Raw genomic sequence first — 12,603 nt, 5'->3', positions numbered from 1 at the left:
TAAACTGCACCCTGATAAACAACTCAAACTAGAGGAAAAGAAAGAAATAAACAGTGTTTTGTAAGGTGAAAATGTGTGATCTAAAATGCCATTTTTCAAACTTTTGGATGTTATACAGAATGTTGTATGAGAACGTAATCTTGTAAATCCTAAACCTCCACAATGTACAGGGAGCAAATGACTGAGACTTGTCTTTGGGAATCTGGGCATGTTTTCTGCAGAAGTAATATCATCACGGCCAGCACCATGGACGGTAGGATGTGAACTATCCCGAGATAGTTCCACAACAAGCCACGAGGATAGTATCGCCTTTCACGAGAACTGGATAGTTTTCCAGTTCAGGCATCAGATGCAAATGGCCTGCTCAGTGACAGCATGGGAAAGATTCATAAGACCGCCAACATGTGGACCTCAAATTCCGCGGGAATTATCAAATCTGTAACAAATCAGCTAGGAGTTACCAGCTAAAGTAAAATATAGACAACTGGAACAAAAGATATTAGGAAACACGCGCCTCCAGCTTTCGCTTTAAGTACTCGGAACATGAACTCCAGTGTGCAAATATTGTAATAGGTGTCGCTTCTTTAATCTATACATAATCAAACAAGTTTTAGCAAGAAGTTTCAAGAGGTAACACGAGTCCAACAATTCTTACCAGGAACTGAGGCGCTTTTGATTCACCGAGCTGGCAGCACAAAAAGTTTGCTGGACTGCCACAAGACTCGCATGAACCCAAATTTTCTTTCAGCCTGATCAAATGATGTTCCAGTTAGTTCTGATGGGTAAGGAAGCTTAGCAGACCTGTCGACCTTGAGATCAATAATATCCACAACACAAGTCCCTAACTCCTCCAGGTCCCTTTGATACCACTTGCCACTGACTTGACATACCTTTCCTCTCCCTATCTCTTCTGCTTTGTCATTTACAAGCACAACGTACTGGCCTGCCATACACTTGGCCGTTTCAGTTGAAGCTACAGATACAGCCGCTGGGTTTTCTGTAAAACAAGTGCTCAGAACCGGGTCAGTTACCCTCTGCACATTTTCTCTAGCAGCAGAGAGGTTACCGACATCCTCGACAGGACTGCCAGGTGAGTCACAGGGAGGTAGTACGAGGGACCCACCATGTTTGTCAAGATTATCCCCTTCAGACAGCGTACGACCATCCTTAGCAGCACGAGCTAACCTTGCTTTCCGATTATTTAGCCTGTATGTATTCAAAATAGAAATGATTCTCCAGCGTGAGGACAAGACAAGAAACATAACTCATTAAATCAGATTGAGGCCTATTTGTAAATTGTAAGTCTTCTTTTCTTTTCTTTTCTTTTCTCTCAGGAATAAGTGACTTATTTGTGCATTATCTCAATAGATGGCACACTTATTAGCTAGAGAATACATGAGGCAAAACAAAGTTGCATTTTGATACACCAGTAGAACTCTGTTGGACCCTCAGATAACTGTGGGAGCAACACATCAAACCCTCAGACCTTTTTGTTGACTCAGCACGCCATTGGAACAGGTACCTATCTTTCACAAGGTAATAGGATGTGTTCCCTGGGCAACAGTAACTTGGGTAGTCATGGATGCTGGCCCTCAATAGTGGTAAGGCAGTACAAAGAGGTGTGAAAAGAAAAAACCGTCTAGGTACTTCACGATAAACATATTTAGACCCCCACCATTCTGACAATGAAATAGTTTAAGATAAACTATTCAAAGGTGTTAACAAAAAACATAAGGGTTATCAGCATTACCAATTCTTGAGCTGCGACTTTGTAACCTCTGAACCCTGGAAATAAAGCAGGAACTTGTTAGGGAGGAAAAAAATTAATTGACTGAAAGAGCGGAAAAAAGAATCTACGTGAGGCTTGCAACATACATGAACACTTAATTCTTTAGCCCAAAATTCTAGTGACGCTTTATTTCGTTGCATATCAGGTTCGTCCATAAGGGCCTTCTCCATAAGTGATATCTGTTTTTCGTTCATTATAGTTCGCTTCCGTTTCCTTTGTTGCTTCTCTTCATGCTGTGAAGCTTCAACCATTTCATCCTCTCTACCCTCTCCAGGACCATTGCAATTTATTTTCTCAACTTTCCCAGCTTGATCTGTTGGGTGCCTACTTCGTGAGGAGCTGGAATCGGAGCCACTAGTTTCCACATTCTGAGTATCTTTCTCAATATCCTTCATCTCTATATCTGTAGCAATAAATTTATCTTGTTCTGTCATTTCGGCTTTCATCCCAGCCTCACCTGATTGACCTTCGCCATTGATCCTGGAATTCAGCTGGTTCAGTCTGTTGTTAAGATCCATGGCTACTTCCCTGAGTTGAGGGGGCAAGCATGCCCCCAGGTTCTGAGCCTCCTAAAGAAAATGAAATAATTAATCCTCCCTCCTAAATAAATTGAGTTTAAGCCGATTAAAGAATGAAAACAAAAAACACGAGCATAAATTGGTATAAATAAACTTCAAGCCATCATTATGTCCAGTTTTAAAGTACTCCAGTCATTTTAGTCACTTGACAGCACTATATTTATTTCTGCTAACAAGGGGGTCACATTTGGCAAGAGTAATCATGGGTGGTTCACAAGAAATTCAATTTCATTATTTTCTCCCTAAAGAGATTTCCAGATTATGGAGGAGATATGCATACATAACTTCTTTTCTCTTCTTTAGATAGTATAATTTATGTGCATGTGACCAATACCACCAACAGTAGACACAACCACTACCCTTCCCTATGGCCAACTGCTCTCCTCCTCTCAGCAAAACTTAGCATACGACCATTTTCCATAGAATAAACACCACTGCTGCCCTCCCCTCGCCCCAACTGCTCTTCTCCCCCTCAGCATGTGTCAAGTTCCTATTTTGTCAATGTTACTATATGAGAAACTATGTCTCCAAGTTGACTAGGGACACAATCCTCTAGGAATAAAAAAGATCACAGATTTAAAATCTCCAACTTGGAGCTCTCTAATAGTTCTGCCAAATAAAGTTGCAAACAAGAAATAGTCAGGATCTCATGTTGTTGTTATTCTCCCTACATAATCAAAACCAGCAAACTTTCAAGTATAAAGAGTAAAGAGCAGCAGAGGTTTTCTGGAACTAATTAAAGAAGTGAAACTGTATCCTCGAACCGCAATTTACTTGTGTTAAATCCTAGAAACATTTTATAAGAAGTTAAACAGTGCCCTCGAACCGCATTTTACTTTGTTAGGTCCTTGAAATGTTAGAGTTTCTTCCTAGCAATTTTGCCACAAGATGGGGCCAGGTGCACATCATGCCACCAAACGAACTACCTTTGTAAAGCCTAATCCCCCAACTTATTGATTATTTGTATATAACACTGTTTTTGATGAAATATTTAGTTATCATATAATTTAATATAAAAGAATACTACTCTGTTGATCCCACTTTGCCCAGCCATATCTTCAGCACTAATGGTCTTCTTCCTTCTCCACCCCCCTTCCCCTCCCAGCCCATGTTGTGCCCTTATCCCTTCCAACCAGGAAGATAGGAAACAGACACATCAACGAAAGTTACCACTGAGCCCCCAAAACACACCTACCTAAGCAAAAAGGAAAAACAAAATGATAAACAATTGACCAAACTCCACCACATCTCATCTCTAAAACTGCAAATCAGCATCATCATTCCCCTGTAGCCTTTCAAGAAGCAGCACCATAGTCCATACACCTATTCTTCATTGAACCACTCCTTTCGTTAGAAATCCTAATCGTTCCCTTTAGGGTTTCGAAATGAATTGTCCAAAGGTTTCCCTGTAAACTCGGCTTTTTAATCTTTCTACTCTGCGCAGGTCTTTATTTTGCTTTACTGATTTCATTTGCTTTAATTGATTTAATCTATATATATAACCAAAGCCTCACTCTGATTATGTCGTGAGGCTGACCGAATCCAATCCATAAACCAAGAAATGAAACATTGTTCATTGCACACGGCCTTCCCTATGTATACATCAGTTCCTTTCTTATGAAAAATAGAAAAAAGTCCCCCCTAAGTACTTCACTTAGCCTTTCTATAGTCTTTCTTCCATTCTTCCCTCAAAGAGCGCTCTTTCATCCATGCGCATGGTTCTTACTTTCATTTCCCCGCTCGTTATTTAAAACGAAATCGGTGAAATGACAAAATCCATAAAGATTATTCAACATGCTCCAGAAGGAATTCCAGGAGGGCCTTACGCCTATCCTTGTACTTTGTTTGTTGCACATAGCCTAATGTACACTTGCCCCTTTTTTTTTTCTTTTGATGGGGCAAGTGTACATTAGGCCCTCCTAGAATTTTGATGGGGCAAGTGTACATTATGCTACCAAAAGACGGAATATATATTTGTCTTTTCTTAGATCATGAAGTTTCTCTTTTTAATCGGTTTTTCTTAGATGGTTAAGTTGGGCTGCTGACTGTCATAGACGCTAAGGAAAGAATAAGGAAGAAAACAGTTGTGGGCAACATATGAGGGGCTGAATGGGAGGTAGAGGTGGCTGTAAGGAGGCTATGTAGGCACCAGCCCAGGTTGGTGGTGTTAGAGGCTGCCTGGAAGTTGGGGACGGCAATGAAGGTAGTCAGGAAAATGAGGAAGAACAGTCCCTTCTTTTGGTTTAAATTAAGAGGAGGAGCATACTGGATTATTATTTAGATACCTGATGCATGCCTCTCTAGTGAAAGAACTGATCAGATTTTGCACTTCTTAACTGAGGACTTAATGTGACATTTGCTCAATTTTAAAACGAGTCTCACATTTATTGCGAAGAATAGATAATTAATTCAGTAAGAAATACAGCTCGCGGGTAAAAGTCATTGGATTACAACAACTGAAAATCCAAATACACCTAACAATCTTCTCCGAGATTGAGTTTTCACAGCTTCTCCAACGACAATGATTCCTCAAACATGCTTCCCTAAATGTTATCCAGCAGCATAGTTCAATAACACATTGAATTGGGACAAAATGACAATATCAACAAACTACTAAGAAGGAATAGTGAATGTTCCATGGCGCACAGCAAGGGTCCAATAAATAAATAATGCAGTGTATATAACTAAGGGAAAAGAAGGATGTATCCAAAGGAGAAAACAAAGTAGAGATCAGAGGATTTACTTGAACTCGATTTTCTCCGCATGCACGGGGAGTAATCAGAGACTCTAACTGAGTGATGAACACCCTTCAGAAAAAAAAAGTGACAATATTAGTATTAATTTATAGTAGAAAAGATAATTGTTCTAATTGAGTTTCTTGCATAACCTTTTTACAAGATGCAGAGCTTTCTATAGAAGATGTTGTCGTTTTTTTTTTCTGATAAGTAAGATGTTGTCATTAAGTCTAATGGATCAAGCAACACAGGGTACCATAATGAGCATGATTTTGCAGTTACAGAACACGACCACCGTAAAGCAAATCATATAAGATGCATACTTTACGGTTCGAATGTGAGAATAAGAAAGATGCCAGATTATTAGTCACCTTAAAAGCTGCACGTCCTCCTCATTCAGAAAAGCAGGTATCAGAGACTCTGCATGACTTAACAGGGAACCTACAAGGCACAAAGTCAATGATAAAGCACATTGCTTAAAACTGGATGACACTCTACAAATTAAAGATGCTTACCAAGGTTTCGGCTAACAGTAGCTGCTTTATGAGAATCAGAAATGGATTTAAACCCTTCTGGGGTTTTGGAAACTTTTGTTCTCAAAAACTGAACAAATTTATTAAAAAAAAGATCCTTCTCCTCTGCAATCAAAACTAGCATGATTTAGCAATAACCAGGCAGCAGTACTACACATCAGGACAGTCAAGAAGGTTTTATACCTTTGCATATATCAGGAACAAAACAATGGAGATTTGCTAATACTTTGACCAACAATGATGTTCTCTGATGTGGATAAGACAGTCGAGGCACATGGGAAGGAACAAAAGTTGGCTCTATACTCATTGTATTTGACTGATCAGAAAATGGAAATAAATCCAATACCCATCCAGCTGCTGCAAAAGGGTCATATTCCAAAGTAGCATCTTCTTCACGTATTGGAAGGTCAGATGAGCACCAACTAGACACGAACTCTCCATGCACGACCGAAAAGATTTCCGTCAAAACTTCAGTCTGAAGGAATGTATAACAAGGTAAACATGAAAAAAGGATCTCTTGGTAAATGAAAGAACAGGCATGAACATGGTGCAGAATTTCCCAAAATAGTACTCCCTCCATTTCAGTTCATGCGTCTTATTTTCCCTTTTAGTCTGTTTCAAAACGAATGCCTCTTTCTATATTTAGTAACTTTTTAGCTTCAACTTTCCACATGGCATATTTAAGAGCACAAGATTCAAGGACATTTTGGTACATTACATACATCTTTAGTTTTAAGACCACAAGATTTAAAAGCCTTCCTTACTTTATTAAACTTTGTGCCCAGTCAAACTAAAATACATAAATTGAAACAGAGGGAGTAATATTGTTACAGGAAAATCCTTTAGCAGCTATTATAGGAAAAAATATCTTCTTACAAAGTGAGTGGTGATAAATGACCGAAAATTTGAGTCGTCTGAGAAGATGTCAGCTAGCCGCATTGCATTGAGTTGTAACTGTCCTTTCGGATAAATTTTCTCAGATGGAGCAACAGATTGTTGGAAACCCGTTCCAAACATTTTCTTCAGCAAATTAAGAACCTAGGCCAACAAAATGGCATCATACAAACTGTCTGCTTTAATAAACTTATTTCCAACTAGAAAGATAAGTAGCAGCATACAAAGCATGCAGTTCGAGACATACTACATCTCAACAAGCATCCCGCACACTGTAACATATGGTATCTGAATGAATAACTTTGAACCATTTAAAGCAGCTACTTTTGTTTCTGGTGGTAACTGTTCAACTTTCGGAGTGATTCCCATAAGTTGTCTTTGCATCACAAACAGGGGCAATACCCACCTCATGCCATGTTTTTTCATTGAGTGATTCCTTTATCCTATCTATAAATACCCCTTCTTATACAATACCATCTCCAATCAATTATCTACTTTGTAACATGGAATTAGGCATCTCTAGATGAAAAGGGACAGTAACAAAATCCCCCCCCCCCCGGTATGCTGGGTTTTATTTAAGATAGAGTGCACATGATTCATCAACAAACAATCAACCCACGTATAATCAGAAATCTCAATTTTCAAGTATCCTAGAGTTTCCATGCCTTAGGTCACCTCACCACATTAAAACGGATTCAAAGCTTGATAGTTACAGTGTTGTTTCAAAGGGGCTTTCTTGTATTTTTAATGTCCTTGGTCTATTCAGCCTTGCACAGATTAAGGTTACCTAACTTAAAAAATGGTACTGTCAAAATGAATAGGGAATGCATTAAGTAGTGCCCATGCCAACAAGATAAATTGTAAATGAATAAAGTTGAGCTTCTATAGGAATATCACTTAATGTGGTTTATTGTCTACTTTTGGTGCCTACATGTAGGATACAAAATTAATTGAACTCTCACATCTTGGTCTTTACCAGTGGATAGCCGAAAGAACATAACAAGTCAGTGCGATGAGTTTTGATTAAGGAAAAGAAGATAAATCTGACTTTTTAAAATAAAATAAGAACACTTTGTTATTAACGGACACGCAGAAGCCTGAAGATCCACGGTCATACCAATAGTGAATCATCAACGAGACCACGAGAGAACTTGCCCTGTCTATCACTAAGCTATTCACCTCCTGAATTAGCAACTTTAAAAGAGAAAAGAAAAACATGATTAGTGTCCAGGGACAGACCTCGAGAGCAATAGACTTTGCTAAATCAAGGCTTGCAGGGGTACTGGCAACCTCATCCAGGTAGGATAGACTCTCTGCTTCACAGAGATTCAACAACTGCAGAAAATATTGCTTTAAATTAATTCCCACAAAAAATGCTTTTACTAACTGTTTTCAGCAAATTTACAAATTTTACAAGGCCTCAAGCAATAAGAATAGCCAAAGACCCCACTGATCAGTTGGACTTACAATAGATAATACTTTAGATTTCAGTCTTGATACAGCAGCAACAATTGAGGAGGATAATGTAACTAAGGGAGATACATCTAAGTGCATGATAGCTTGTGCCAACAAAAGAACTCCGCCTTTGCTGCTCAACTCCTGGCGTAGATTTAAGAACAACCAAATCATTAAGAAAACGCACAAAGTTGAGTTTAAGAAAACTTTTCAAATCTCATCACATAGAACAGTTAAAAACACATTGAAGATGTCAAAGGCTTGCAAGAATTATGAAAAAGATCCACTTCAAAAAAGAATTATGAAAAAGATCATCACAATAAATGCTCAGAAAATCAGTTTTCAACAACAACTACTACTACTACTACTACACCTCAATCAGTTTTATATGCTGGTAAAATAGGTTCATAGTTCTATAAATGCAAAAAAGGAACGGACGCATGCTCGGACAACTTAAGTGAAATAACACAGCAAGCACAAAATAAGAATGCTGTAGTATGAGCTGGGACCATGCAGCTTTGCCAGGTTCAGAAAGACAGCAAGAGGAAGTTGAAGATAGGTAATCAAGTACTCTCTTGAACTTGCAGAAGTTAAATTTGGTCAAACTAATTTTGTTTATAAATCATATTGTTCTCGTGAGATAAGAAATTTGATTCTGTAATCCACTTTATACCATAAAGCATGTAAAGGGGACAAGAATGCCGAGTAAGGAAAGCAGGGTTCACCTAATCAAAAAAAAAAAAAAAGGTTAATTTGTGCGTCATATTTGGTTCCATCAGACAATTGTAGACTCACCCTACTGAAGCTAAACCTGCTAAAAAAATGTTCTTTATCCAACTCTCCAGCAGTTATTTTCGTTTCAGGTGCTATAACTAATATAATTCTAGGGAAAAACCTTATTCTTAACAAGACGCTCCCGAAATGATTTTTGCTGACATAGTGACTGAAGAAACTGCAGAGAAGCCTCACACTGCTGGCAGAGATGGTTTAAAGTTTCTTCAGCTTTAAGACCATATTCTTGCTGGGAATGAGTATGATCAGCTGATAAATTCCTCCGCAGAATTTTAATATCAACAGTAACAGCAGCAAAGGCAGCATCTATGAGTACATCTACCTGCCAAAGAATGTGGACGATCCTAAGCCCAAGAACAATCTCTCAAATACAAAAGTAATGCATACAAGTACTATGTTATCTTTTTAATTCCTACATGAAGGTCCTGTACTGTTCATACACAGAATATTACCTTGTAATATGCAAGCAAAACTTGAGCAAGCTCATGCCATTGTGAAGATATACAGACAGTCAATAAGTAGAGACTGGAAGCAACCAGAGTAGAATGCAAAAGGCCCATATCATTTGAAACCTGAAAATTTGAGATACCGATAAATAATCCTCAGCACAGTTAAAATAGAAACATAAAGATAAAAAATCCAGGTGAGGGGAAAAACAACCTTACTGTAAGTACAGAGAATAACAAGAGAATAGAAGGCGAGATCAAGCAGCTGTTCTGATACTTTCACATCATCAAGCAATATCTGGAACAAGTACATGAAGATTTCAGCGTGATCTTGTTCTATGTCACAAGATATAATAACAAATGTTCATGATCTGCTCGCCTTTTGACAACAAATGCAGAAAATTGGAAATATACATGTATATGTGCACTTATAACTATTTGGGACGGAAGATTGTAAGGCCATATAACCTATAGATATCTTAAGTTATCTTTCTTAATTAGTATATAGCTGTAGAATGTCAAAAGTACAACCTTTGAGAAGAGAAATAAATTGACAGGTCACAAGATCAGCAACCCAAATAAGACAATTACACTCAGAAGAGCAACATATAACAAATATATTCATGAGAACTTTGAAACCTAGCTCAATATACGCTCTTCATCCCAAGTAGAATATGAGTTCGAAATACAAGGCTTGAAGTAGCTAGTTTTGGTATACCTCCGGACATCGATTACTTTAATTTACGTGAAATAGATTTTACATATTTAAAACCCACATTGTTCAATATATTTGCAAATGTAAGAGATAATTGTAGTCAAAGAAAAACGGTCCAACTGCCTAACTAGTAATAGTGTCATAAAAATGAGCCACATAGACTACTAATTGTTTATGATTTCTTTTGTATTGGCCTGCTAAACAACCTTTCCTGTTTTGTTTTTTCTCCTTTCATTATCCAAATACATTAATATTATAGAGAAATACAAAACTCCATTTGGCCCACAAATAGAATAGGAGAAGCAGAAATGGAATAAAAACAACCATTAAATCGGCTCTTGTACTAGCTAATAGTTGTGTAAACGAAATAAAAAATGTCATTGACCACATAAATATACCAACAAATAAGGTGCCAACCTGCTCTATTTTTGGATTGCGTGATGCTAGATCACTCAAGGAGTGCAGCAGTTGAAACCCAGATAGCAAGTATTTGAGTAAGCCTGCATTGGCTTCCGATGCCAAAATCACCGCAATAAGGTGCAAAGCAAGATATCTTGCAAGTTTTTCCACGTCAATCTACAAACTTAAGAATGTCTCAGAACGCCTAAAAGACTACAAAATATAATTTCACCATAATGGAATAATAAAGAAGATCACACGTTGCCATGGCCATTAAGAGTTCCAACCTGTATGTTTAACCCATTATCAGGTATGTGTTGAAGGATATTGTTTTCAGCTTCTCTTATAAGCCTGCTCAGCTCTTGAGAGCTGAGACCATGTAGACCTTTCACAGCTGAAATCAGGTCAAGTGCCTATAATCAAAAGAGTTTTATGAGTTAAACATGCACAATGGAGCACAGCGTAACTGTTGACAAGCAGTCATATGGCTCTCAATGCCAAACTAGTTGATTGGCTACGTGAATCCTCCATATCCATTCCAATCTATCCATGCTCATTCCATTCCCATCCGTATTCTATCTTACTTCTACTCATCCAAAACCCCTTACACATTAAAGACACTGTCCATGCCAGAGTACAGAATTAATCTGATGGCGCACAGCATATGCATGCATCAGCAGCTCAAACATTTATTTATCAGCTGCCTAAGCCTAGCTCGAACACTAGGTGATTTCTTCTTATCTGCCAAAGCCACAGCCTTAGTGGGCAGAGTTACCTAGTACCTGTAATGGTAGGAGGTAGCAGGGTATCCGAACGAACAGTCAAGGCACGCGCAAGCTGGCCCAACACCACAATTATCAATAAACATGTATTTCTTGTTAGATTCAATGTTGTTGGATACAATACAACTATGTTATCTATTTTCAGCACACAACAAATGTTCCCTTTTTGTGACACCATGAGATTGATAATTTCAAAATAGTATACACAAATGAAAAAAAAACAAAACATACATACAGGATAATAGCTGTTCCTTTTGGGTTTTGTTTTAAGTGTAGTGTTTGGACCAACTTGCGCGCATCTCGACTAATTACACTTATACTCGCTATCTCAAACCAAAACAGGTACCGGGTAACTCTGTCCGCCAAGGCTGTTGCTTTTGGGTTATTTCCTTCTTCTTTTTCCTTTTTTGCTATTAAATTTGTTTCCCATTCTCCTCTTTAATAAGTAACTATCACGCATGCATACGCCTTATGGAGCAATATTATTGCCCCTTAAAAAGAGACCAGAAATTAGCTGCTACTGCATCAGAAAATGAATCAAACAGTTAATCTAGTTAACTTACAGGGTGGATGGGTCTTGCAACTGGGTCAGTGCTGCATGATGCTCCTTCTTCTTTCATACTTAGAAATCTGCACCAAATTCAAGAAAGCAGAATGCTCCAACCCAACTGATGACGTGTACCCAATAAAACATATAAGGGTTATAATTCTTTGGCAAAAATCTCAGATAAGACCAATATATGTAGCAAATCAGAGAAGATTAAAGAATCCCCCAATGCCTAACAAGTTTAAATTTCTTAATTCACAAAAAAAACAAAAGAAAAAGAAACACACTCAAAATCAGAAAGGTTAAAAAGATGAAGCAACGAGACCTGAGCTTCGCGAATTGCAAAATGAGAGAGCTGGTTGGGGGAGAGAGAATGGGACGGAGCAAGAAAATAGAGCGAACAGTAATGAGACTTACTTCTTGTATTAATTTCTCGTGCTCTTCGATTATATAAACACTCCCAGTTGACTATTAAGTCCTAATACTCCTTCAAGGGAAGTTTTATTTCTTTTTCTTTATATGTATAATGGTCTTTTTAAAATAAATTAATAAAGTTTTACTTATGGTTGGGTATGAAATGTTCATATACAAGCAGTATATTAAAAATATTATATATATAATACTAGCTTTTTAAATTTTACTTCAGATTATCATATATTCTTCCTGTTCTAATTAACACAACACTTATTTATTTCAAAATATATCATATTTTTATTTTTATATAATTTTCAATATTTCAGTTGGTTAAATTATTCACATTCTAACTTTGATATACTAATTGATCTCTTTTCAACTAATATTTTATACTTCCATATCAACTACTATATATTACTTAAGTCAAATTAATATTTTAAATTTTGTGTTTAATCAAATACTATCATATAGCGGAAAATATGATTTTTCAAATACAAAATAATCCTATATTTGATAATATATTG

At 37.4% G+C, this 12,603-nt stretch overlaps 1 protein-coding gene across 2 annotated transcripts; it reads right to left on the bottom strand.

Moving 5' to 3' along the window:
- Positions 1-29: 29 nt before the first annotated feature.
- Positions 30-12,093, bottom strand: LOC104089817 (nodulin homeobox). 2 transcript variants are annotated; one of them, XM_009594798.3, is made up of 18 exons: positions 11,991-12,093; positions 11,682-11,786; positions 10,624-10,749; positions 10,355-10,513; positions 9,437-9,520; positions 9,229-9,348; positions 8,880-9,098; positions 7,997-8,128; positions 7,769-7,864; positions 6,512-6,673; positions 5,819-6,110; positions 5,618-5,740; positions 5,474-5,543; positions 5,111-5,174; positions 1,876-2,358; positions 1,751-1,785; positions 656-1,206; positions 30-436 (listed from the first exon to the last, which is right to left on the bottom strand). In XM_009594798.3, exons 2-17 carry the CDS (start codon positions 11,736-11,738, stop codon positions 678-680), a joined length of 2,751 nt encoding a protein of 916 aa, XP_009593093.1. In that variant the 5' UTR covers positions 11,739-11,786; positions 11,991-12,093; the 3' UTR covers positions 30-436; positions 656-677. The 2 variants fall into 2 exon arrangements, with proteins under 2 accessions (XP_009593093.1, XP_070044484.1); XM_070188383.1 differs by having other exon boundaries at positions 11,682-12,072.
- Between the last annotated feature and the right edge of the window lie 510 nt (positions 12,094-12,603).

This window comes from Nicotiana tomentosiformis, chromosome 1 (assembly GCF_000390325.3).
Source record: "Nicotiana tomentosiformis chromosome 1, ASM39032v3, whole genome shotgun sequence".
Classification (NCBI taxonomy): domain Eukaryota; kingdom Viridiplantae; phylum Streptophyta; class Magnoliopsida; order Solanales; family Solanaceae; genus Nicotiana; species Nicotiana tomentosiformis.
This window is presented reverse-complemented; position numbering and strand designations above follow the sequence as displayed.